General features: G+C 41.6%; 1 protein-coding gene across 3 annotated transcripts; it reads left to right on the plus strand.

Moving 5' to 3' along the window:
• The first annotated feature begins 247 nt into the window (after positions 1-247).
• Positions 248-26,421, plus strand: BOK (BCL2 family apoptosis regulator BOK). Of its 3 annotated transcripts, none has more exons than XM_020786429.3 (5): positions 248-387; positions 2,970-3,232; positions 16,019-16,147; positions 24,039-24,202; positions 25,488-26,421. In XM_020786429.3, exons 2-5 carry the CDS (start codon positions 3,004-3,006, stop codon positions 25,611-25,613), a joined length of 648 nt encoding a protein of 215 aa, XP_020642088.1. In that variant the 5' UTR covers positions 248-387; positions 2,970-3,003; the 3' UTR covers positions 25,614-26,421. The 3 variants fall into 3 exon arrangements, with proteins under 3 accessions (XP_020642088.1, XP_072851996.1, XP_078245384.1); XM_078389258.1 differs by having other exon boundaries at positions 267-387; positions 2,941-3,232; XM_072995895.2 differs by lacking the exon at positions 16,019-16,147.
• Positions 26,422-26,964: the final 543 nt, after the last annotated feature.

Raw genomic sequence — 26,964 nt, forward strand, 5'->3', positions numbered from 1 at the left:
TTTCAAGGCAAACTGTTTTAATAAGAGGGACCTGTAGGGTACGGAATTTCTGAGGGTCCTCTCCTTGAAGCCTAAGCAGACCCCCCTGAGGTCTCCACAGACTGGTGCCCGTTGCCAAAAAGAGCCTGTAGAGGCTTTCCCGCACATTCCTGTGGCGCCCCTTTAAGAGCGAGGAGACGAGGGCGGGCCGATTCGCTCGACACAGACGGTCACTCCTCCTCCTTCCTTCACTTTCCTTACAAGGCTGACGGCGAGAAGCTTCCCGCCCTCCGAAAAAGAGCGGAGCGAAGGCTGGTAGCGGACGGCGGTGTAGGCGGAGAGGAGCCCGCTGCAGCGGCGGGCTTTCCGAGCCAGGAGTCGTCCTGGCGCAGTCCTGGCCGAAGGGGGGTAAGAGGCTTCTCCCGAACCGAAGCGCAGCGAGTCAGGACAGGGCGCTGTGGGCATGGAAAGGCTTTGGGGAGGTTAAATGGGCGGGGAATCTCATAGGCTGGATTTTCCCCTTTACCCCCTTTTTTTCCTACCGCATTTTGCTTAGGCTGGGCGAGACAGTCCCGTCCATCCATCGCAGCGCCGCCTGACACCACGTTTCTGTCCAGAAGGAGGCATGACCTTACAGGGCGCATTTCTTGCAGGTCCCACCGAAATCGGGTCCAGGTGATTCTGGGATGCCCCAGCACTAAAGAAGGGAGGGCGACACCCCCGAACCCCCCCCCCCGCCACCTTGGACCCAAGTAGTGTTTCTGAACCTAATTTTTTTGATGCTCGGGTATGTGCAGGTCTTGAGGTTATGCTTTGCTAGGTTAGGGTTGCTCTGGTTTAAGGACTGAAAAGAATTTTCCTGGCATCAGTTTGGCTGGAAAAACAAGCTTTTACAAGGTAGTGGTCTTGTAACACTGATGCAGCTTGATGCAAGAAAGGCCTGGGTTAAAATCCAGCTTCTTCTAAAGAAGCCTCCGTGATCCCTCTTGGTCCTCCTCTTAGGATTTGTGAGCCTGCCCAATTAATTTCCCCTGACAATCCAGTTCGTGTGGGAATCTCTGTGCATATTTTAAACTGGTGATGCCAGTGGCTGAGCCTGTGTCTTTTTGCTTTTGGGGTGTGTTTTCTGTCAACCAGCCATACTTCCCCCCCCCCTTCCTCTTCTCTGTGTTTTAAGCCAGGATCCCAGGCTTATTGAATGGGTTGTTTTGTTAAGAATATCTGGTGCGGTAGTAAATATGGCTTTGTGCTGGGAATCAGCTCAGATGCAGTGCCGTTTTTTTCCTGAAAAAAAGTGGAGAATGTGAACCAACATGGGCTAATTTCAAGGAAGACCAAGGATTCTTTGTCTATACTGTACTACACCACAGAAAAAGGCTTTGGGCTTCTTTTCCACCCCATCCTTTAATCTGAAGCCTGGTATGATTGTGTCTATTTTGCAGATCAGGTAGATAATATCTTGTGAACCTTGTCTCCGAGACAATCATGAATTTGCTGAGAGCGTAATATGATTTATTATGCAGATTTCTTCCTGATGCCAATGCCATTTGGATTTGCTGTCTTATTGGTGCTTTCTTGTTTTATGGCATCAAGTTACTTCTTTCTTACCTCAACTCTGTGAATGAGGGACCTGCAACAGGTCATATAATTAACAGCCCTGACTCAAGCCTTTATTGAGTCAATCCATCTCCAGACTATGACAGCTGCAGTTTTGCTTCTAGATGGATTTCAAGTTTGATGTGATCTAATGCCCACTTATTTTCCTTTCTGGTGATCTAGGATATCTATAAACTTCTCATCTGACACCACATTTAAAATGAATTTAGTTATCTTCTCTGTGCAACCATTCCTCATTGTTCGGCATTCACGTCCGTACATAGTAGTCAGGAAAAACATAGTATGGATGGTCTTGGTTTCCAGTGACACAACCTTACTCTTGAGGATTTTCCCCCTAGTTCCTTATAGCTGCCCTTTGTAGTTTTAGTGTTCTTCTGACTTCTCAGTCACAACCCCTGTTGGATTGTGATTGAACAAAGGTACAGAAAAGCTATTTTAATTTCTTCATTGCTTTGTAATAAAAACAACAGAGTTGTAGCATCTGAGGCCAGCTTTATTTCATTGTGAGGTTTAATGGATTACAGGCCACTTTTTAAAGCATAAATTTGTGTCTGAGAAAGTAGATTATAATCCATGTAATCTCACACTGAAATAAATCTGTTAGCCATAAAGGTGCCACAATAATTTTTTTTTTGTTATATATGCTGAAACAAGCTGGCACAGCTCCCTCTTTCAAAACTCTTCATTTTGCTTAATGGAGAACTAGATGGAAGTGTCTGACTTCCACCATTACTTCCTGATTCATGCTGTATTTGGTCCGGTAGAAATTAAATCACAATGTTGTCTAATCTTAAAAGGGTTATGGATTCTCAGTAAAGTATAATAAAGCTTGCAAAATGTATGTTGAACTTGTTCTTCAGGGGTCTGGAAGCCTACAATGTATTCTTTGGACTCCAGAATACTAATTTTATTTTATATTTTGCCCTAAAAATCATACAATTAGTATTAATGATTGCAAATATCTAATTCACATTTTAGATAGATTTAAATCACATACACAAAATTACAAATATAATATTATTTATTTGATAAGAGAAGATGTATGTACTTTTTTTTGCAAGGGGCAGGAAGGAGGCATTCCAAGATACCCGAGTCTGTGAATGAATTAGGACTTAAGAGTAACTAAGATTGTTCTCCTTTAAATGCATTCCTAGTATAAAATAGGGCTAACTGCTAAAGTTGACATCAGTTCCTCTTGATAAGTAGTGAAGCCTGTATATCCACTTGTAGCTTCTGTAATTCATTCATTCCTATTCTTTATCAGCAAGGTAGCCAAAAAGAGTCTCTATGGGAGGAGAAGCTGTGAATTGTGATCCCAATGAATCATTCTGAATTGCTCTCAAGGTATCTCACCAAGGCATTCCTCATGACAGATCCACCCTGCATGTTTGAGAGGAGGGAGAGGTGATGAAGATGGAAATGCTACGCCGCTCTTCTGTCTTTGCTGCAGAGGTGATGGAAGTGTTTGACCGGACCCCCACTGACAAGGAGCTTGTGTCTCAGGCCAAGGTGCTCTGCAGAGACTATATCCACTCCAGGCTGATTCGGGCTGGCATTGGCTGGAACAAGCCTGAGCACAGTGTGCCTGTTCCCGGTGGCAAATTAGCAGAAGTGTCCAGCATACTTCTTAGATTAGGTAAGTGCAAAACTCTCAGAGCAGTCATAACCTGAGAAATGAGGGAGGATGCAAGGAAGGTGGCTTTCCACGGGCACAGATCTGCTACTGGGGGGAGGGGATGCTCTGCTCTCCCCAGTAGCATCCCAGTTCTGCCATGGAAAACAGATACTGGTACTGTTTCTGCCAATAGTAGCTGGCATGGAGCATGGCAACTACTTAGGATCCCTTGGAACCAAAACAGCTCCAAACTCTTGAGGATTCCTATAATAGGCCCCCTCACTAGAGTATCTCATCGAGAACTTCCCCTTATCTTTCATTTGGAAGATTAGAAACAAAAATGAAAACTTCTCTCCCTTCATAACTTCCTGTGCAAACTAGCAGGGTTTTTGGAAGCACGTCACTCCACCCCACCCCACCCACTCGAGGCTGCTCTCTTGGTGTCCCTAAGGGGGTAGCAGTTTGGACTGCTGGAATTGCAGAGTTGTTTAAGGGCAAGTATTGTGTGAAGAGAGATTTGGGATCTGTGACCCCAAAATGTCACTTTCCCAAGCTCTGGTAAACATGGTATGTGTGTCAGTTTGAAGGGCAAAGGTGAATTGGAGGGGGGGAGTTGCAAGGAAAAAGGAAGCAGAGCTTGCCGTGAAGCCAAAAAAAAAGGCAGAGGGAAGGAAAAAGTTGAGAAAAATATGCTGCACTCACTCTTGTTTCCATGCTTATGCAGATTTTTTGACTCCAGCCTTACTAAAGGAAGTAGAAATTATTTGGGTGGGAACAAAAAGTATTTCCTGGAGAGCAATGGACACATTCTGATTGCTCATGGTGTGCATGCTCATTTGATTATTATCCTGATTAAATAGGTTTGCAGGTTTTCACAGTGCTTCTACATCTACAGCACTTCTTTGACTAAGGACAACAGCAGGTCAAAATTTATGAATGTATACGTATACCATAGACAGTAATGCTTGCAGCATACCATTTTATTAAACCCTGAAATCGTCCGCCTCCAGCCTGAGCACATGTAAAAGACTGGAATGCTCACTAACATGTTGTTGTTGTTTAGTCGTTAAGTCGTGTCTGACTCTTTGTGGCCCCATAGACTAGAGCATGCCAGGCCCTCCTGTCTTCCACTGCCTCCCGGAGTTGGGTCAAACTCATGTTCAATGATACTGTCCAACCATCTCATCCTCTGTTGTCCTCTTCTCTTGCTTTCACACTTTCCCAACATCAGGGGCATTTCCAGGGAGTCTTCTCTTCTCATGAGATGGCCAAAGTATTGGAGCCTCAGCTTCAGGATCTGTCCTTCCAGTGAGCACTTAGGGTTGATTTCCTTCAGAATGGATAGGTTTGATCTCCTTGCTGTCCAGGGGACTCTCAGGAGTCTCCTCCAGAACCACAATTCAAAAGCATCAATTCTTCGGTGATCAGCTTTCTTTATGGTTCAGCTCTCACTTCATATATCGCTGCTGGAAAAACCATAGCTTTGACTATGTGAACCTTTGTCAGCAGGGTGATGTCTCTGCTTTTTAAGATGCTGTTGAGGTTTGTCATCGCTTTCCTCCCAAGAAGCAGGCATCTTTTGATTTTGTGGCTGTTGTCACCATCTGCAGTGATCATGGAGCCCAAGAAAGTAAAATCTGTCACTACCTCCATACCTTCCCCTTCTATTTTCCAAGAGGTGATGGGGCCAGTGGCCATGATCTTTTTGAGGTTGAGCTTCAGACCATTTTTTGCGCTCTCCTCTTTCACCCTCATTAAGAGGTTCTTTACTTCCTCCTCACACCAGAGTGGTATCATCTGCATATCGGAAGTTGTTGATATTTCTTCCAGCAATCTTAAGCTTGGGATTTCTCCAGTCCAGCCTTTTGCATGATGTATTCTGCATGTAAGTTAAATAAGCAGGGAGACAATATACAGCCTTGTACTCCTTTCCCAATTTTGAACCAACCAGTTGTTCCATATCCAGTTCTAACTGTTGCTTCCTGTCCCACATATAGATTTCTCAGGAGATAGATAAGGTGGTCAGGCACTCCCATTTCTTTAAGGACTTGCCATAGTTTGCTGTGGTCCACACAGTCAAAGGCTTTTGCGTAAATGAAGCAGAAGTAGATGTTTTTCTGGAACTCTCTGGCTTTCTCCATAACCCAGCACATGTTAGCAATTTGGTCTCTAGTTACTCTGCCCCTTCAATATCCAGCTTGTACTTTTGGGAGTTCTCGGTCCACATACTGTTGAAGCCTACCTTGTAGGATTTTGAGCATAACCTTGCTAGCGTGCGAAATTAGTACAGTTGTACGGTAGTTGGATCATTCTTTGGCACTGCCCTTCTTTGGGATTGGGATGTAAACTGATTTTTCCAATCCTCCGGCCACTGCTGAGTTTTCCAAACTTTCTGACATATTGAGTGTAGCACCTTAACAGCGTCATCTTTTAAGATTTTAAATAATTCAACTAGAATGCCATCACCTCCACTGGCCTTGTTATTAGCTATGCTTTCTAAGGCCCACTTGACTTCACTTTACAGAATATCTGGTTCAAGGTCAGCAACACACTATCTGGGTTGTTTGGGACATCCAGCTCTTTCTGGTATAATTCCTCTGTGTATTTTTCCACCCCTTCTTGATATCTTCTGCTTCTGTGAGGTCCCCTCTATTTTTGTCCTTTATCATGTCCACCTTTGCACAAAATTGTCCTTTAATATCTCCAATTTTCTTGAACAGATCTCTGATTTTTCCCCTTTCTATTATTTTCCTCTATGCCTTTGCACTGTTCATTTAAGAAGGCCCTCTTGACTCTCCTTGTTTTTCTTTGGAACTCTGCATTGACTTTTCTGTAACTTTCCCTATCTCCCTTGCATTTTGTTTCCCTTCTCTTCTCCGCTATATGTAAGGCCTGGTTGGACAGCCACTTTGCTTCCTTGCAATTCCTTTTCTTTGGGATGGTTTTTGTTGCTGCCTCCTGTACAATGTTACGAGCCTCTATCCATAGTTCTTCATGCACTCTGTCCACCAAACCTAGTTCCTTAAATCTGTTTTTCACTTCCACTGTGTATTCATAAGGGATTTTATCTAGATTATACCTGACTAGGCCAGTAGTTTTTCCTCCTTTCTTCAGTTTAAGCTTGAGCTTTGCTATAAGAAGCTGATAACCAGAGCCACAATCAGCTCCAGGTCTTGTTTTTGCTGACTTTATAGAGCTTCTCCATCTTTGGCTGCAGAGAACATAATCAATCTGATTTCGGTATTGCCCATCTGGTGATGTCCATGTGTAGAGTCGCCTCTTGTGTTGTTGGAAAAGAGTGTTTGTGTTCTCCTGACAAAACTCTATTAGCCTTTGCCTTGCTTCGTTTTGAGCTCCAAGGTCAAACTGACTTGTTTTTCCTTTTATCTTGACTCCCTACTTTAGTATTCCAATCACCTATAATGACAAGAACATTTTTCTTTGGTCTCAGTTCTAGAAGGTGTTGTTAAGTCTTCATAGAACTGGTCAATTTCAGCTTCTTCAGCATCGGTGGTTGGTGCATAAACTTGGATGACTGTGATGTTGAAAGGTCTGCCTTGGATTCGTATTGAAGCTCACTAGCATGGCCTGTGACAAATGGGAGTGTGCATTTTCAATTCTGTGAGGTAGGACTGGTAGCTTTCCCACTCCACCTTTCTCCCTTGTTTGGGCTTCTCTGTCTTTGTTGATAGCTGCTGGTCAATAAGAGTAACTTAGTTTCTTGGCCAAGAGAATTTGTATAAAAATGGGTAATGGCAGTCACATCTATCCTTGGTCAGGTTTGTTTGTTTGTTTGTTGCAACAACAAACACTAACTTTGTTCATTACTCTCATCTAGGATAGACTCTTTGAATCAAACAAGTCATCTCATGTTGAGGTAGTGGTGTGAATGTTGGAAGTAGGCTTAGGAGGCCTGCCTTCAAACCCCCACTTGGGCATGAAACTCACAGGATAATCTGCCTCACAGGAATTTCCAGAGAAGTATGTTAGTCAGTTTCATCATGCTAGTCAATTTCACCATGTATGAGGAAATCGGACTACAAAGGGCCCAGAGTCTTCTGACACTACTGAAAACAAATTTATTGAACATTAATTTTCATTGATTACAATCCATTTTCTCACATGCATCTGAGAAAGTAATTAGTAATCCAAAAAAAACTCATGTTGAAATAAACTCGTTAGTCTCAAAGTTATCACAAGAGTTTGTTTCTTATTTGTTTCTTATACTCCTTCACAGGGTTTTTGTTAGAATAAAGTATGAAGGAGGGGAACCATGTATGTTGCCTTGAGCTCACCAAGGAAAGGCAAGATATAAATGCAACAATAAAGAAGGGTTGGCTTTGTAAATCCTGCTCATTCAGTAGGTCTAATCTTGTTGAGAGTAACAATTGGATTTGACCTTATATGCTAACTCATAGAACTGATAAAGTTCTATCAGTTCTTCATGGTTAATATTTTGGCATGTTGATTCCCTCAAAGAAAGAGAGTCTACCAGTGTTTTGGACTTTTATCTGACACAGATCATTGCTTGGAACAGGAGAACACCTTCTTGGTCCTTTTTTAAAAAACAAAAAACAAAAGCAAAACATGAGTGCTGTGGTAACTTCTAAGGGGATTCTGGAATTTTACGAAAACGAAATTGCATCAGTCTGTTGCTTCCAACTTGCCACATGCAGTGTGATATTAATTTCAGGAGAAACACTGTTTTTGAACAGCTAGATTGTTTCATGTTATTGGAACATTGTAGCTTTGCCTGGCAGATTTACGAAGGACTTTTTTCATACTATTTCACTTGATAATAGTACCATCAAAATGCACTGGGAACAGAACATTCCCTGTTGTTCTCCTCTGTAATGTCTGCTTCTTCATCTCTATCCAGCTGCTTATGGTCCTTCCCTGTTTGTTCACTATCAGAGCTTTTACTTAAGGCTGAGTTACAGAACTGAGGGGTCAGCTGTGGAGCTCAGAAATTGTGCTTTTTCTGGACTACAACTCCCCCAAACCCCCATAGCAGGATGGCCAGCAGAAGGAGTCTCTTTGACAGTACTCCTGGCTATTATTTTCTGATAGGGGTTGGCTGATAAATTCAATAACCTGACACTCCATCTAAGTAATTTCGCTTGAATTGAAGTCTTGAGGAAAACCCAATCTCCTGCTCTTCTGGTACTGTTACTCTAGTTTCTCTTACTTTTCTCCCCCTTGTAGAATATATTATAAACAACTGTATGTGATTACAGAAACCTTTGCTTCTTTGTGCAAGCATGTTTTGCTAAATGTATGCTGAGAGAAGAGGGACTTTATGTTGAGTGTTTCATTGCCTCCAGCCACTGGGTAATACTCACAATTTGGCTTCAATTGAGTTTTTCACCTGACCTGCCATCTAAATTTTAATCTCCAGCTTTGCTTATATAAAATATTTAATGTTGCTCAGTAAATCAGCTGTGTGCTTATTTGGGAACCTGTGTATTTTACCCAAAAGCAAGAGATAGACCTTGAATTCCAAATAGTCTTTGTTTTCTGAAATGGAGATGGGATGTTGGTTTGTTGTTTCAATACACACTGCTAGGTATGTACTGAACTAATAAGCATAATTAAAGTGTAATTAAAGTGCAATTAAATTGATAAGCATTTACCAGTGACTTGTTCAGTCTGCAGTCTTCTTGAGAGTAACTGCAAATTGTATAGCCGTAGTACCTGCCCTAATTTGGGACTTTTCTGTTTCTTTTCTCCCACACCCCCCTTTTGTACTATCTAGCTTGGAAGCTTGAAAGCTTTGACATTTTTATGCCTTTTAAGTTGACCCTCATAAAGTATGGATGTGGGTGAACTGCACTCCCACCCCGTCCTATTGGAGACCATAGCCACCCACCCAGCTGTGCTGTTAAACTTCAGCAAAAGCTAAAGGAACTTTTAAACAATGCACTTTTGATTTGAAAAAAGATGTGCAGGGAGTGTGTGCCTTATTTTTAAGCTACAGCACTTCCAGGAACATTGAAAGGTTTCGCAACAAAGTTCTTATTCCCTGCACGCTTTGTTTTAAAGCAAAAGTGCCTTATTGAACTTTTTGTTCCACAGCATCAAATAATGGCATCAAAGCACCAAAGTTAAAATAAAGTTTTGGGGGTTTTGCCAGCATGTCCACAGTAGGGCCATAAGTGTGGGTTGCAGAAACAGTGAGGGGACACCTGGGTCTGTAAAGATCTTGCCCAACTGTGGATTTTGTCCCCCTTCCCCGTAGATGTCTAACTTGTTTTTGGTATTCCTCCTGTTTCCCAGTATGTGTCAGAAGCATAGATACCCACTTTTATTTTTAAATGTCACCCCACCCCCATCAACTGGTGTGACAAGTTGAACTTGTTCCAGGTTCAGTCAGCATACCTGGGAAAACACCTCATGGGCCTGAAGTCAGGCTGATCACCAGCACTAACTCCACCAAGACTACCTGAGGAGGCTTGATAACACCTCAGCATTGTTAATGTCTTTATTTTTAGTTAGCACAAGGACAGTTGCAGAGAGGCATTCCAGTACCAAAACATTCACAGAAATGTAATATAGGTGAGGAAAGGTTTAACCCTCAATCCTGCGTGTTTACCATAAAAATGTCCCCAAGGCATCTGTTCTTTTAGGGTGGAAAAACTCAAGGCTTACTTGTGATAAACAACATCCTACTATTTTAAGCATCTTTATATATAAGAAAAGCCCTGCTGGGATAGACCAAACACCTGTCTAAGGCTGTGGCTACATGGTCAAATACTATGGGAGTTGCTCCTCTTATTAAATGGGAGGGAGTCCAAGCTAGCCAAGTCTTACTGGTGTTCATGGGCACCACCTACCTGATTTCCTCTTATAAAATGGGTGAATTTAAAGTGTTTCTTTTTACTGACCACATGACACAAAGGCTGATTGAGATCCGTTCCGCCCCTATTTGCTCCCAAAGTGGTTTTTTCACCTTTGCCGTTGGAGGCTTCTATTTTTTTCAAGCTGGAACTATTCAAATAGGCTTCCCCACACCCCATGTGGTTAGTTGTGATATGTCCTTGTAAAGATGGGGGCATGTCTGTGGGGGTATTTTGGTGATGTAGGCAGTTGAAATGTGATGTTCATAATGGTTGCTCATTCTTTCCTCTCCCTTGGTGGCCTGCTGAATTGATTTTACTTTTAAAAATGTCTTACATATATGATAAGTGCTAGATCATCCTATCACTTTACTGCTGGTCACTGTTATTATTATTTCCGATATTTATGCCCATATCAGTTCCTCATCTGAGGGAGGGAGGGAGGAAGGAAGGAAGGAAAGAAATGGGGAGCTGTGTGCTAGAATGTGAATTTCATTGCATCCAGTATGAACAATGAACTCCTGAATTAATCCACAGCCTACTATTTTAAATGTTGTACAGTCTGCTAATCAGTGCTGTCCTCTGAAGATGCCGGCCACAGAGACTGGCGAAATGTTAGGAAGAACAACCTTCAGAACACGGCCAAAGAGCCCAAAAAACCCACAACAACCATTAAATTGCAGTGTACTTACATCCTTAGTCAACATCTTGTTTTCCTCACAATGGTCTGTCAGATGCCTCTTGGGAAGGCTAGAAGGGCTAAATGGGGACAATGTTGTTCTCTAGCAACTGATTTGGAGGCTTACTATTTTTTTTTTTACTAATTATTTATATTCCACATTTTGTCAAATACAAGGAATCAAGGCAGTTTACAGAAAACAGATGAGCTAAAAGTACAATCTGTTACATTGGGTTTATTATTGGATAGTATCACATTAAACTTTTAAAATGAATTAAAGCACCAAATAATAAGTAAAAGTAAAAAGTTCCACATTCTCTGTCAAAGATCCCCTTTTCAGTAACCATTCAGTTGCCAAAAGCCTGCCTGAAAAGCCTTTGCTCGCTGCCAGATGGACAACAGGGAGGAAGCCAAGCTTGCCTCACCTGGAGTGGAAGTTCACAGTCTGAGAGTGGCCATAAAAGAAGTCACAAATCACAGACAAAATATTTTGGTAGCACTATATGGCTAGTCGCGCTGGCCACATGACCATGGAAACTGTCTTTGGACAAAGGCTCTATGGCTTGGAGATGGGGATGAGCATCGCCCCCTAGAGTTGGACACGACTGGACTAAATGTCAAGGGGAACCTTTACCTATATGACTGCTGTCATTAATAACCAGTTAAAGTCTTGTCCTCCATGCATTTGATTGCCCCTGTTTTAAGCTGTCTGTTAGCAACCATCACGACATTCTGTAGTCACAAATTCTTTAGGCTAACTGCACAACTAGAAGCTGGATCTTCCAAGATCTTAGTAAACACTATCAATCTCCTTAAAGTCTTCCTTTCCAGTGCCTTCTTCAGATCCAGGGTGGTGTAGCAGTTAGAGTACTGGATTTTGGATTAGGATTTAGGAATCCTGGGTTCAAATCCTCAGCTGGTAATGAAACTCACTGGGTTAACTTGAGCTAGTTACATTGTCTCAGCCTGACTTACTTCACAGGGTTATTGTGAGGACAAAGCATGGAGGAGGCAAGCCATGTAGGTTGCCTTAAGCTTTTTGAAGAAAAGCTGGGGATATAAATGTAATAAATAAGAGCTAATATTACAGTAGCCCTCCAAGCTTCTGGAACACTCCAAGCCCCAGCCTTTATTTGCACCACCAAGCATGTTTTTTTCTCCCTCCTGCTCAGAAACGGTTACCCTTGGCTTCTTCCTTTTCTGTATTTTCTCAGAAGGAACCCCACATTTGCTTTGCAGGCAGCCTCCTCCCTTGCAAATGGGTAACGTTCCTTCTTATCAGGCAGCTGCATGTATACACCACATTTCCTTTCTGGGTTTTGTTAAATTAGACCACATGGAACAATATAACCCTTCAGAGGGTCAAAAGTTTTCCTTGCAGGTTTCTCTAAAAACCCCTAGGGTTTCATTCACTCAAATAATACAGACCTAATTGAGATTGCCAGGAGATTTTGTGCAGCAGTCCTCTATTGCTTTTTGCAGTTCTTAATGAAATTGGATAAAATAAAGAAATGCAGGTTTTCAAGTCCTAGATGTAGAGTGCCAAGACATTATTTATTTATAAATTAATGATATGTGCAAATTGTCATTTCTCCATGAAGGATCTTAGGATGATGTTTTCAATGTTGAGCCTCGTGGCGTAGTGGTTAAACTGCTGTACTGCCGCCAAAATTCAGCTCACGACCAGGAGTTCAATCCCAGGTAGTTGGTTGACTTGGCCTTCTATCCTTCTGAGATCAGTAAAATGAGTAGCCAGCTTGCAGGCGGTGGGGGGCAATGTGTAGCCTGCATAATAAACTTGTAAACCGCCCAGAGAGTGCTTTAAACACCGTGGGGCGGTATATAAGCAGCATGTTTTGTTTTGCTTTTAATGCTAAAAAAATTACAATAAAATTATAAAGAAGCATAAAATGATTCAAGCAGCAACCAAACAGATTACTCAACCATTCAATAAAGAAGGTGCATAACTGAATGCAGAAAAGCAAGTATGAGATACATAGCCCAAAGGTTTTTTTTTAAAAATTAAGTGATAGTTGCACTGAAGGGAGGACATGTTGCCTGAAATCCAGTTGTGCAATTACACAAATGGTGTAGTTTTCAGAATCAAATTGTTGTCAGTCAGGAACTCTCCCTAGATCTAATCTGTAGCATGCTGAGTCGCATGACTAAATATGCAACAGATAATGTCTACAGCAGTTCTTTTCCAGAAATTACACCATTTGCATAACTGCAACAGGGAAGTTGTAGTCCAAAACAGGAAAGTTTCTGAGCTCCTCTATATCTACTCCAATCCCCTTCATTTTTTTCTTGCAGATCAGCTGACAGTGAATAATACCTGCAGTGTTTGCGTAGATCTGTAGATTTGTTTTTAAAAGGGGGGGGGGTAAAAACTGGTGCTAAAAAGGTTAGCTACCATAAAAAAATCACCATAAGTCCCTATGTGTAAGAACATTGTTTCTTTATTTGCAGGCATCAGCAACATAGCTATCTGATTTATATTATTCCCCATGCCTCCATTTTATCTTCCAGTCTTGAATGCCTGGAGGTGCTGACTGATCTATGGACACCAAAGAAACTTTCTGAATAAACAGTGCTTTTTGCTGAGTTTCTCTGATCCACATCCAGCACTCTTACCAGTTATGATGTACTTTCAAATCAGTTGTAACACTCTAAATTATGCCAAGACTGAAATACATTGGCAGAAAAACAATGCAATCTTTAATATGTCTAATTCACGAAGTTCAACTCATAAAGTTGCCTCATTTTTATAATATGCAAATGATGGCAGCTATTTTTTGTAATATGCATATTAGGCCAGCTGGATTTTAAGAACTAGAATATGATAGTCTTCACCACAGGCCTTCCCCTGACTTATGCAAAGCTACAGAAGATAGCTGTGATCTTTTATCATCTTGAGACTTGTCCCTCTTACTCTCATTGCAGTGAGAATCCTTTGGCCACTGTAGTGCTCAATCATACTGATTTCCCACCCCCCACTGCCAAGTAGAAGTTGTTAGGCTGGTGTCGGACATGGCTTTGCTAACCTGGCCTTTCCTTATATTCAGGTGGGAGGGATGCAGAACTGAGAAAAACTCATAAGCACATTTGATACCAGGAAATGGTGGATGTTAGAATCAGCCAGATCTGTGAGGAACGTGAAAAGTAACAAGGGCTCCGTGTCTTAAATCTCAGGTTCAAATTACTGTGAAATAATTGGTGACGCATTTTAACTGCCTGATGAGTGTTTTACAGCTTTGGGCAAGCCCTGTGCCTTGTCTACTTGGATACAAGCTTGACAGTGTGTTGAAAAGGGGTGTATCCCACAAAGTGAAAGGCTGTAAGACAGCCAGGCTTTTTAGGGGTGGAGTAGGAAAATCACTACCAAATTTACTTTAACCTGTTCAGAGGTAGTAATTATGGGGTTCTGAGGAAACCCTAGTGGCTAGATTTAAAGAATGGATGTACAGTAGTTCCTTGCTGGTTTAAACCATTACTATTCATTCTTCACTCCAGAAATTATTCCTAAAGTGAGCTACAAAGCTTTTTAAAACAAATCTTGAGAAATACTGACTATGAAATCATGCAATTTAACAGCACAACAGCCAAGAGGTCACTGTTAGAAGAGCATTAGGTACATACATTCACCTTTTGTCTAATCTGCCTTCCCAGAGGTCATGCATGTACAAGGAGGGCCACAATGATACCCTTATTAAGTTGTGTGAAGTGATACATTTGGATTCTCAGATATTATTTGGACTAACTAAATAGAGTGGGGAAATAGATTGTAATTCCTCTGACACAGATGAAAAGAAAACATTATAGGGACTCTAACTCAGAAAATATTTTGCATCTCATTCTGTGGTTTTGTTACCTCAAGGTGCCTTTGAAGTCTATAGGCTTGGCCTGTGTAAACTAAAGTTCTTGGCCTGGCTTTTATGCCCTTGGACTATGAGATACTGACAGGCTAGAGGACCTGGCTTTTGTTTATATTCTCCTTCTTGGCTTCATGCTGGGGTAAAGAAGGATTACAGGTAATTAAAAGCCAGCCCATCTCTTCAGTAGATAAGTCAACCATAGTCTATTTGTCTCCCTCTAAGGAGGGAGAAAGGGGGAGTTATTCCAGGCAAGTAGTAATTTCCCTGTGACTCATGAGGAGATGTTGCAAGAGACATTCTGTAGGTTAGAGTAAGTTAGGAGCTGGAGGTTACTGTTTCTTATGTGTAATTTGCATGCACTGCTTTTATGATTTTGAAACTGTTTAAAACTTTTTGCTGTCTTCATTTTATTTTTGTCCTTTTCTGTGCTTTCTTTTTAATAAACTTTACAAAATCTGCAAACCTGGTCTACAAGGTAATTGAGAGGGGGGTGGCTCTATTGCCCAGTTCTTCAGTCTTGGTCATTCTACTGTTTTGGGAAGTATCTCTGAGCGTTCTCCAATTAGGAGTGGTGGCAGAATAGGAGAAAAGGCAAATTAGGAGCAGTCTGGAAGAGACCCTATGGATCATCAAGTCCAACCCCTGTCAACGAGGCACAGTGGAGAATTGAACTCCCACCTTTTGGTTCTCATCCAGATGCCTTAAACTGGTGGTCCCGACCTTTTCCTAGCTTTGGCTTGTTCAGGGGGGGCATGGTGCACCTGCAGGGGGGTTGAGCTTGTGTTCGCGCATGCACACATCACGCTCAGTGCCCCACTTGCACACATGAATACAGCACGCTCACAGGGGGCAGAATGCGCTCACATGCATGCATGCTGCCGCGCTTGTGGGGGGCGCTTGCACACATGCGCACATCACGCTCACAGGGGGGCAGAATGTCCTTTTGCACATGTGCATGACAGTGATCGTGGGGAGGGTAGGAGATCTGTGTCTGCGGCCTGGTCCTGGATAAGCTGCGGACCACTACTGGGTCGTGGACCAGGGGTTGGGGACCTCTGCCTTAAACCATTGAGCTAATTCAAATAATTCATTTTGGCACAGAAAACTGTATAATAGTTTGGGATCCTAATACAGAAATAGCAGCTTGCTCTCAAGTGAACCTCCATGTTCATTGATATTCTCAACTAGAGGCCAGGGTTTTGGTACTGTCATCAAAAATCAGAGTGTTGGCAATGGGATACAAGGTCTTTTCAGTAGTAGCACACCAGCTTTGGAACAACACTAACTTTAATTTTGGATTTTTGTGTTCTTAGGAATGTCAAATGTGTCCACTGTATGCATGCCAACTTGGACATGCTAATTGCAGGATCAGGATGTAAATAAACATATAACTGTGCCTTGTTGTTTATTTTCTTAGGTGATGAGTTGGAGTACATTCGACCCAACCTTTATCGGAACGTTGCGCGGCAACTAAACATCTCCTTACACTCAGAAACGGTGGTGACAGATGCCTTCTTAGCAGTGGCAACACAGATCTTTTCCTCAGGTGCAGTACTACTCAGTCCACAGTATGAGTAACGGAACAAGAAATGAAGTGTGTAAGCATAGGCCTGTTTTTAGGCAAGCCTGTAGGGTGGGGCTCACTTGGCAAAGAGTCCTTGCTGTGAGCAGTTTGGCAGTGAAAGCTGTATTAATGATTTAACACACATCTCTATCTTTGTTTCTTTTCTTACTTCTCTCTAAGGAGATCCTTTAGCCTCTCCCTGTTTTTCTTTGATCTCTTTGATTTCAAGCTTTGCATGGCTATCCACTCCTGGCAGTCAGCATGCTTCTGCTACTCAGCAGTGATGGGGGTTCTTTGAACTTTTGGCTGTTTTGGAATGAAGCTTCCTCAGTTTCCCTTACAATTGACCATGCTGGCTGAGAGGTCCAGGACATCTGGAAAGGCAAATACTCTCTAACCAAAACAGGTTTCTGTGTAGTAATTAAAAAACAAGAACACTTGTTTCTGTTGAATCCTGAATTGAAAACATTCCTTCCTACCAAGTTATTGCTTCACCCCTAGTATGTGTCTTTCCCCTGGTGTGGAAGACAACAGTGAAAAAGCCTAAGATGCGCACTGGGTTTGTGATAAAGAGTTGTCATAATCTGAGTTTCTTCTTGGGCATGTGTGAACTAGGGAAAATGTTCCACAGTCTAATTTATTCTGTATTCTTTCTCTATAATGGCATTGTAGACTTATTTAAATTTTAAGAAAAAACTATCTGATAGGATAAGCATATATTTTGAGTTTCAAGGTAGGTGGATCATTTTCCCTCACTGGATCACCTTTGATTGTGTAAAGATGAAAGAATACTGAAGTTCAGCATAATTTAAAGAACATTTAAATGTGTTAAAATGTTCAGTACTTAATGTTTTGATTTTAAAAAGGATCAGTTTTACTTTCTCGCCTGCCTTTTCTGTATCAGAAGAGGTGGACTACATAAGAGGTAAAGGAGAGTAAAACATGTTGGGCGTGGGTGGAACATTTCCTTTTGTTAGGGGAGGCAGGCACTGTGTTACATCTGAACAAAGGCTGAAGCTGTAACCATATGCACACCTACCTAGAATTACACTCTACTGAACAATTTCTAGTGACATTGAAGCTTATTTACTAGTAAAATTGCATAAAATTGTTCTAAAAATGTCCTTCAGAGCTGTTTGGAAGTTACAGACAAAGCAAAAAAACACCCGGTATTTGCTAAACAAAAGAGTTTAGCCCAACAGGCAGCTGTTACTGCATAGCCTTTTCATTGGTCTGTCTGTATATGCAACAGGAGACATGGATTTCTTAAAACTACCCTCTATGAATTCAGACTGTTCTTCACTCTTATTATCAGTGAGCCATGAGCCTGGTTTAGAAGAGTCTCAGAGAAAAGGGCAGTACTTAAGGTATACAACTGCAATATTATATAATATGTAAAGGTAAAAGGTAAAGGTTCCCCTTGACAATTTTTGTCCAGTCGTGTTCAACTCTAGGGGGCGGTGCTCATCCCCGTTTCCAAGCCATAGAGCCAGCGTTTTGTCCGAAGACAATCTTCCGTGGTCACATGGCCAGTGCGACTTAGACACAGAACGCTGTTACCTTCCCACCGGGGTGATCCCTATTTATCTACTTGCATTTGCATGCTTTCGAACTGCTAGGTTGGCGGGAGCTGGGACAAGCAACGGGCGCTCACTTCGTTGTGTGGATTCGATCTTTCGACTGCTGGTCTTCTGACCCTGCAGCACAGGCTTCTGCGGTTTAGCCTGCAGCGCCACCACGTCCCTTGTAAAGACCTTTATGTATAACGCCACATTGCAGTGCTGTGCTTTTAATACTCCCCTTTTTTACTTCATATTTGCATCTGTTTTTCTAGTTTAGTTTTGTGTTCACAGGAACCACAGCCATATTGATGAACAGAGTGTGACAGTGGGGAGAGAGACAAGATGTATTCATTGTGAAACAGTTTCCCCCAGACAGATGGACATGCTTATAGCTTTTGGATAAATATGCCTGCTTCAGGAGCTTAAAACACATAAACCTCCTGTGAGAGGCTCCCACCATGAAAAGATAGCATGGTTACAATTTCTAGCCGTTTTCTGAATTGTCTGTATGTCAGAACAATATTCCTGCCTCAAACAATGTGGCAGCAGTGTTCTTCCATGGGTGTAACATGGAGGTTAAAATGTTGTACTGGTGTCTCTTCCACTTGTGCAGCAGATGAAATGCGCCACCCATGCTGAAATCTGGCAGGCTTGTGGCTTACATTTTCAGAATCCCTGAATCTGCTGTGCAAAGTGGGTTAAGAGGATCAATCTGGGAACCTGTGGAGGTGAGTCTAGTAAGCACCTTATAACCCTTTCAAGACAGTCAGTGTGCACAACACTTCTAGTGGGTGTAAGTGTGTGGGGGGGAGGCATACAAGGACTGCAGACCTGTAGTTTTCATGTATGCTTGCAACTCTGTATTTTTCCACTTGAGCCTGTGTCTACATAATTGTCGCACAAAAAAAATGAAGCATTGGACCAGATATATTGTGAAGACATCCCCTAGAACATGATCTTCTGAGATAGTGGGGCTGTCACTTTGGCATGCATCAGCTCTTACTTTGTGGAATGCAAAGTACTTTATTCTGAAGCATAGCTTGGAAGTGTCACCTGTTTGAGCATGTTGCAAAAATAAGTACTCTTGAACAGAGAGAGTGCCGATGCATCTCAAAGGCAGCAACGAGTCTCATGTTTGTAGAGGTATTCGATTTCCCAGCCGGAAATTGGAAAAGTTCCTTTTTTGAATTCCAAAACTGCCCATCCAACAACATAGAAGCATAGAACTGTAGAGTTGGAAGGGACCCCAAGGGTCACTGAGTCCAAGTCCCTGTCAATGCAGGAAATCCACAGCTAAATCATCCCTGATAAAGGGTCATCTGAACTCTTATTTCAAAACCTTCAGTGAAGGAGATTCTACCACCCACCAGGGTAATGTATTCCCCTGTTGACCAACTGTTTCTGTCAATAAACTCTTCCTGCTAGGGAAATTTTTCTTTCTCAGAATTTGAATCAATTACTTAAGTCCTACCCTCTGAAGCCATAGAAGACACTTGTTCTGGAGCTTTGTGGGGGTTATAGTCCCGAAAAGAAACTTTTTCAAGTTCAAGGTCAAATATAGTTGTGTATACAGTTCTCTTTTCAAGCTGCTTATATATGGTTCCTAATAAGGAACTAAGAATTGATTCTGGTCTTGTTCTTGCTTCTGGATGAATCCTTCTTTCATTAGTTGATTTAGCCAGCGTTGGGTAGTGAATGATCTGGCGTTCTCTTTTCATTTGCTAAGAAATTTTCAAAAATGAAAACCTTCGGGAATGAGGAAGGCGTATTCATTCTAAATGAATCTTGTGACTAAGCCTTATTTTCCAGCTTCTTGAACAAACTGCAGCGAGTTCTAGAAATGACTAGTACTTGCCATCTGACTTACTGTGAGTCAAATGACCCATGCTGAGTTTTTAAGACATGCTGGGTGTAAGATGGCTAGTTACAAAAAAGGACAGGGTTCCCAAAATCTTTAACATTAAGTCAGGCAGTTTAGACCTGCTAAAAAGCCCTTTTCAACTATATAAAAGGGCACAAAAGCTGACCTGTTTTCTTTTCTGTTGGATCACTTTAGCGAGACAGAATGAATGTAACTCTTTTGAGGAGATCTTATTGGCAAGATCCAAGGAACAGCTAGTAGGCTTAAGCTTGAAGCTACCAAAATAAAGGCCAGCTGAGTTTGAGCCAGACATTCCTCTTTTTGAAAACTCAAGGTCAGGTTCAGTGATGGAAGGGCAGAAAGCAGCTGCAGGGAGTGTTTTTCAGGAATCCGACTTTAATGTTAATCGTTCTGACTGGAAGGATACTTGACATTTTTAAAAATGCAATTGTTTTTCTTTCATCAGATTGTAATATGAGCAAAGTTACAATGCAGTCTGATGTATATTTACTCAGAAAGAAATTCCATTGCAGTCAGTAGGACTTAGTACTCTTAATTATGTGTGCACCATACTGCAGTCTTAAACTCCGGGAGGCACTGGAATTGCTAGGATGATGACTGAGAGCTGCTTCAGATGAGATTATTTACACTCTGCTTTGAAGATAGTTACAGAAGCCATACGTGGTGTAGTGTTGGATGTCAAACACATGTGCAGATACTTGATTTCTTGATGTTTGCCAAACATGAGCATAACATAGACGTGAGCCAGCAGCAGAGGGCCAATATTTTTCTGATCGTTTGTTTGGGGAATGGGCACTTGTGTGTCAAAGGGTTGATTGCAGAAAAAAATGTATTCTTGCTTTATATTATTTTGTTTTTCTCTACAGTATAATGCTTTATATCTGATTACCTTGTTCTCTAGTAGGATTAGATCCTAGTCTATATACTCTGCATTCAACAGGACATAGTGTGCTTCTCCATAGCTGTGATAAAGTGCAGCTGTGCTATGGCTAATTCTATTCTGGGTTTTACAATATACTGTATACTATTTCTCATCCCTCAGATGGAGAACCAGCAGTGAGCTGCCATAAACCTCAACAGAATCCATTCCTGCAATGGCCAAATTAACCTAGTTTCCCCCCACACCCCGCATGCCTTCTGGTGACTCTCAGACTGGTCAGAGATGAGAAGAGCTGTCATGTAAAACATCTGAAGGGCATCAGATTGGGAAAAGCTTTTCAGCTAAGCAATATTGCTTCTCATGATACTGTCAGAGGCGGCTTCCTCAGTATGCTTAATGGTAAAGGCAGTCATTGTCTCAGTTGTTCAGAGAGCATTTAAATGTGTAGGCACTGCCTCTGGGCAAGGAATTGGAAGCCAGACAGCCAAGAGTGAAAAACAGACCATGCCCTTGCTTAGCTCTCCAATAACAAGTGTCCTTAATTTGCTTTCAGCTCTTTCAACTGCTTAAATAGAAGAGTGTTTAGGAGTTCTAAACTGACAACTTTCATTTTGACCTTTTTCAGTGAATGTTATGTTCGTAGAGCTGTGATTTAAAACACCACAAAGATGATTTTGACTGTGAAGTCAGGGATGGCGGCAGTTCTCTTCTTGTGTTTGTGCTGCAAATTTTCAATATTGGGCTTGACGTACAAGTTTTGAGGGAAGCCTGTGTAAGCTGCTTGCTTTGGAATTCACAAACTCTGGGCAAGGTGTTTAGTCTAGGCAGGCCTAAATGAATGAAGTCACTTCTAAAAAGGGAAAACTTTCACTATTGAAAAGAACAAGAACCATACAAGAGAAGAGGTTCTCACTAATTTCCATTTGACAGTGACCATCGTTTTCTTGGTGGACTTCCCTTCTTTGGAGATTTCTTTTTTAAAGTTTGGATTGTCATTGGATTTAGTTGTGGATTTCCTACAGCAGGGAAGTAGGACTAAGGATCTATGAGTGTGTGATTCCTATTTATGAAAGGGATATTAGTATAAATGCCCTCCATGTGAGTTTAGCTGTGAAACCCAGACAGACTACAACTCTGGCATTCCTAGCCAGGATATGTTTGCTGGTTAGGGATTATGGGACTTTGAGTACAGGACCTTTCATTGCACAGCAGATTGGGAAAGGTTGTGAACTTTGTAATATGCATGGAGTAAAGCACTCCAAGTATATTATGTGTGTATTACGTGATACAAGTCACTTCCAGCTTATGACAACCCTGCTGAGGAACACTAAATTTAACAAGCTCTGAATTTTGATTCAGGTAATGGCCACTACACAAAAGAAGAAGATAGGTTTGAAGTGTGGCATCAGTGTTGAATTTACAAAGTAAATTACACTTTACTTTGAGAGACCTCCAAATACTTTTTTGAATTATACAAAAGTATAAGTGAAATATATAATTATTAATTTTTTTAAAAAAATTGTTAGGATTTGGGGTAGTGTAGGAAGTCCTCTTAAATTTTGCCAAGTAGCAAATTCTGTGCCTGTATGACGTGGGTTCCATTTCCTCTTCCTTGCCTCACCTCTCTCCACCCCACTTTGTTGTATTATGGCGCACCAAAAGTTTGTTTTGTGGTCTGAATGGAGAGCTGTGCACTTTGATAATGAACTCATTAGGTTTATTTATCAAGCTAAAGGAAGTGTAGTTTTGCGAGCTCAGAGACTGACCAGAGGCTTAGCACCACATGGCTTCCTGGAGGCTTTCCAGTCAATGCAGGGAGGCTAAATTTCTCATTTGTTCTCTCTCCTCTGTGCTGTTCAGTATTTACATACCTCAGCTCCACAGCTGGCTTCCATCTGGCTGCTCAGATCTCAAGGATTTTTTTTTTCATCCCTTGTCAGCTTTGAAATAGAGGTTTGTTTTTAACTTCACATTACAGTATTCCTGACTGCTTTTATGGTTTTTTCTTTAGTCTTTTAGGAATCTAAATTGGTGACATTTTCATTAGTTACACATTGTTGCTGCTTCTTGCTGTCTGTGGGTGGGCAAGGCGGAGGCAAAGAAGCAATCTATCTGTACCCCATTTGTGATCTCCTATATCTTGATCGGACACTTCCCAAATGATGTGCTCTGGAAATGCAGAAGATTGAGTGTTAGCAAGAATGTTTTTGTAACAGGCGGAAGAAAAAAGAATGGCTTGACGAAGGAAGCACAGGAACAGAATAGGGAATCACCTCTCTTCTCAGCCATCTGAGTGAGGGTCAAACTAAATTACAGATATCGCATCCTTAGAAACTGGAATAACATTATTGTTCGAAAGTTGTGATTATAGTGGACCTTCATACCTGAGCAGTCATAGTTGCAAATAATGCTTGAGCATGAAGGCAAATCTAAATAAATAAATAAATAAATAAATAAATAAATAAATAAATAAATAAATAAATAAATAAATAAACAAACAAATAAATAAATAAATAAATAAATAAATAAATAAATAAATGTAGGTGGTGGACCGTTTCTGCAGACAAGTAAACCGCTTTCTCTGATCTATGTGTAGTTAGTATAGCTTTTGGATTCTTTTCAAAGAATGCAGTTCTGAAGAAGTAGATAGTTTTAGAAGTGACTTTACATGACATGAATGACATATCAGGAGATTTGGGGAAAGATTTTTAAACCTATTTCTTCCTTATTATTTGTCTGCATGAAGCAGCAAAAAGATCGAATCTATGTCCATATTTTGATGGAATGGATCTAGTAAGGATTTGGGCTGGGAAATATTTGTTGGTGTCGGAGATGACATTCACAGCAGAAGCAGCTGCAGACTGAATTAGACTTGATGCCATTTATTCATTTAGCAGGAATGTTTTTTAAAAATTAAGTCGCAAATATAAGTTTGTGGGGGGCAATGATTCAGAATTGGACCTTTCAGGTGTGAGGGTACAGGAAATTTTACCTTTGGCTTCCTGTCAATGTCTTGATCTGGACTGTGGAAGAGTGCCAGTTATTTACATGGTGGCAGGTTTGCTTTGGAATAAATGGGTGCTTTTGGCTAATACTGGACCTGGTAAACCAATAAATCTGTATGACTCAGTATATGGCAGCTTTTTATGTTCCTAAGGTTGGCTGACTATTGCTATTCAACCTTTCTGGGCAATGGTTGCAGAGCTGAAAACGAGTGGAAAACCAGCATTGGCTGAGTACCTGTCACAGGACCTCATCCTATAGTTGCTCCACAGTACATCCCAGAATGCTTATATTATCTGTGTGTAGTTGGACCAGATTATATGGAAGTAATTTGTTTATGTATAAACAGCCAAGTTCAGCACAGCTATGCATTTCCAGGCATTCACTGCCTTCCTTTGGGATAGTGGAGGGAAGACATTTCAGAGGTCAAAATGCATCATCACAAAGATTACTAAAAGATACAAGATATAGTTTCTTAGATCAGAATTCTTCTTTCACCAGCTTTGTACCAACTGTTTACTCAAACCATGCTGTTTCTTCCTGTAGGTATAACATGGGGTAAGGTTGTATCTCTCTATGCTGTGGCAGCGGGCCTTGCTGTGGACTGTGTGAGACATGCCCAGCCAGCCATGGTCCATACCATTGTGGACTGCTTGGGTGAATTTGTACGCAAGACCTTGGTGACGTGGATGAAGAGGAGAGGAGGCTGGGTAGGTAGCACTATGGAGAAAGTGTGGCCATATCAGTTTGCTGTTGTCCTGTCACTTCCATGACCCCTCATGATCTGCTATGATGGCTAGAGATGATGGGAGCTGCAGTTCAGCAATACCTGGAGAGTAAGATGTCCGTCATCTCTGCTGCATAGCAGTGTTAATGTACCATTATGTGAATGTGATTGTACTGTTGGCCTAAATGAAATCAGAATGATTTCATGAGTTTCCTTTTATGCAGCATGGGCAGTCAAATCTTCCATCCACCTCATCCTGCCCTTATCCTGATTATACTGGTTTTGCAGCTCTGTATAGCTTTGCGACTGATCTGCAGCAACCCTGACTATATTTGCCATCAAGGCTCCAACCCAACACCACTCACCTAGTTTGCTCTTGCCCTGCTAAAACCTCTTCTGTGAATCTAAAGCTAATGCCATAATGGCCATAGTAGCCTAATCTTGCTCTAAGTTTAAATGTATATACTTTTTGGAAATATATTGTGTCATATATTAGAGATGTGCATAAACCTCAGTTTGGAGGTTTGTGCTGGTTTGTACACGTGGCCCCACATATGTTGTGTGTTTTCTTCCTTCGCCTCCCTGGCTGGATCCCCCACTCACCAGATGGCTTGCTCTCCTCCCTTCCTCCTCTTCGGCTGTTTGACTAGTCTCTAAAAGAAACACAGGCTTCCCTGGTCTGCCTCCTTTACTAGTTGCCCACTCAGACAAGGAGGCAAGACAGGCAAATCCATGTTCCTACCAAGGATTGGTCGAATAGCTGAAGAGGAGGAGAGGAACATGCTCCAACTGGTGAGTGGATCATTGGCTGGGGAGGCATGGGAAAAGAATGTACAAAGGGAGCATACAAACTGGCACAAACCTCTGAACTGATGTTCATGCCCATCTCTAAGTTTAAATGTATTAATCCAAATGCATTCACAGCTGTATAATGCAATCAGTGAAAATCTCAGCAGCATACAAGAGCAAAAGGCTTACATTGACCTCTTAAATGGCAGTGATTCATGCCAAGATTCACATTGATTGTGATATGCCAGTGGGCTATTTTCCTTGAATGTTGCAGATAAAAAGATATTTATAAATGGCCTGTGACCTTTTGGATCTTACTTGCAACATATGTGCGGGTTGTCCTGGATAAGAACATGTGGGGGGGAGGACATATTAAAATCTAGTTTGTGGTGCTGCGTTTTGCATGTAAAGCTCTGTGCTGAGAATGACACACTTCTGATTTTAATTTTAATTGATTTTTTTAATTTTCCCTTCCCTAGACTGACATAACAAAATGCGTGGTGAATACTGATCCCAACCTTCGGTCCCATTGGCTTGTGGCTGCCATTTGTAGCTTTGGTCACTTCCTGAAGGCCATCTTCTTTGTGCTGTTACCTGAAAGATGATGTTCAGCGGCCCAGTGAAGCCCCTTCTTTTTCCCAAGGACACAGCTTACACAGAGAAGGGGAAGAAATCAGAGGAAGAGAGGTCATCAAATTTAGATCCCACTCTTCTGGCTTCCCTATCTGCCTCATTGAGAAGACTCTTTTCTTCCACAATGGGAAAACATTTCTTCAGCTCACTTCCTGCAGCCAGCACCCTTTGCATTTTGAGAGTGCCTTTGGATTGCATTCACAAGTTTGGAAGGCTTGCAGGCTTGCTGATTAGTTATTTATTTGTTTTCTCTTCTACAAGTTGTTTCATTTTTATGCATGTAAAAAAAGAAAAGTATGCAATCATAGTTGGAGCTGCTGTTGAAAGAAAAAAGACTCATTTCTACTGTATCAACTGCTTCGTTTTCAGATTGTCACATCCTTCACTAAACCTTATTCCTCAAACCCTTGATTAATGAGGTAACATGGAAAGTTTCTCTAATAGGATGACATTTTTATGATTACCTTAAGTGACAGAATCGCCATAACTGCTTTCTAAGGGGAGTGGGACAGGCACAAATAAGAGATCTGTCTACCACATTTTACTGTTTTCTTACCTAGGATGGGGAGAATCCAGGACATAGAATTTGGAATCCAGTAAAAATCCCTGAAAGGAACAAGTAGTTAATGTGAGATACTAGAGATCCCATTAGCAAAATGTATCCATGAGGCAAATACAAAGAGCTACCAGTGGGTTGTATCCTCTACAGTGCAGTTACCCTGTACACAAAGTGTGACTTTTACTTCTGTTGTGGTAATAAAATGCTGATTGAATATTTTACTGTATGATCCTGAGACCTTTTCTAAAAGGAGGAAATGCATAAAACTGCCGGGTGAAGACTGATATTTTAAATATCTCTGGGTGTAGAATACTGAGCAGTGGGACAAAACAACGTGGGTGGGGGATGAAATGAACTATTCCGGAAGGTTGTATGGTGAACAGGAACCCTGAGCGGGAGGCCGCCACACTGTAACCATTCTCTTCCTCTAGTCTAGTAAATGTTTGTGCAAAACCTAGGAGAACGAAAGGGAATTCTGCTACGTATTTTAATTGCAGTGAAGGCTAGCTTGGGAGAAGTAACTAAAGAAGCAAATCCTCACCATTTGCGGTCCACCAAGTAATGTTTACATCCACTTTGAAGTCTTAATGGGGATGTGAGTGGCTTGCAGTTCACAGGGAACCTCTGAAAAGGAGAACTGACTTGGCACTGGCTTCATACTTTTGAGCACATAAAACTTGCCTTCTGTGCTCCTAGAAGCAGGAAAGCAGAAGTAGGCGTGGGACGGCTCAGCTGTCACCCACAAAGTAGGGGCTCCTTCTGTG

The sequence above is a fragment of the Pogona vitticeps genome, chromosome 3, assembly GCF_051106095.1.
Source record: "Pogona vitticeps strain Pit_001003342236 chromosome 3, PviZW2.1, whole genome shotgun sequence".
In the NCBI taxonomy this organism is placed as follows: Eukaryota; Metazoa; Chordata; class Lepidosauria; order Squamata; family Agamidae; genus Pogona; species Pogona vitticeps.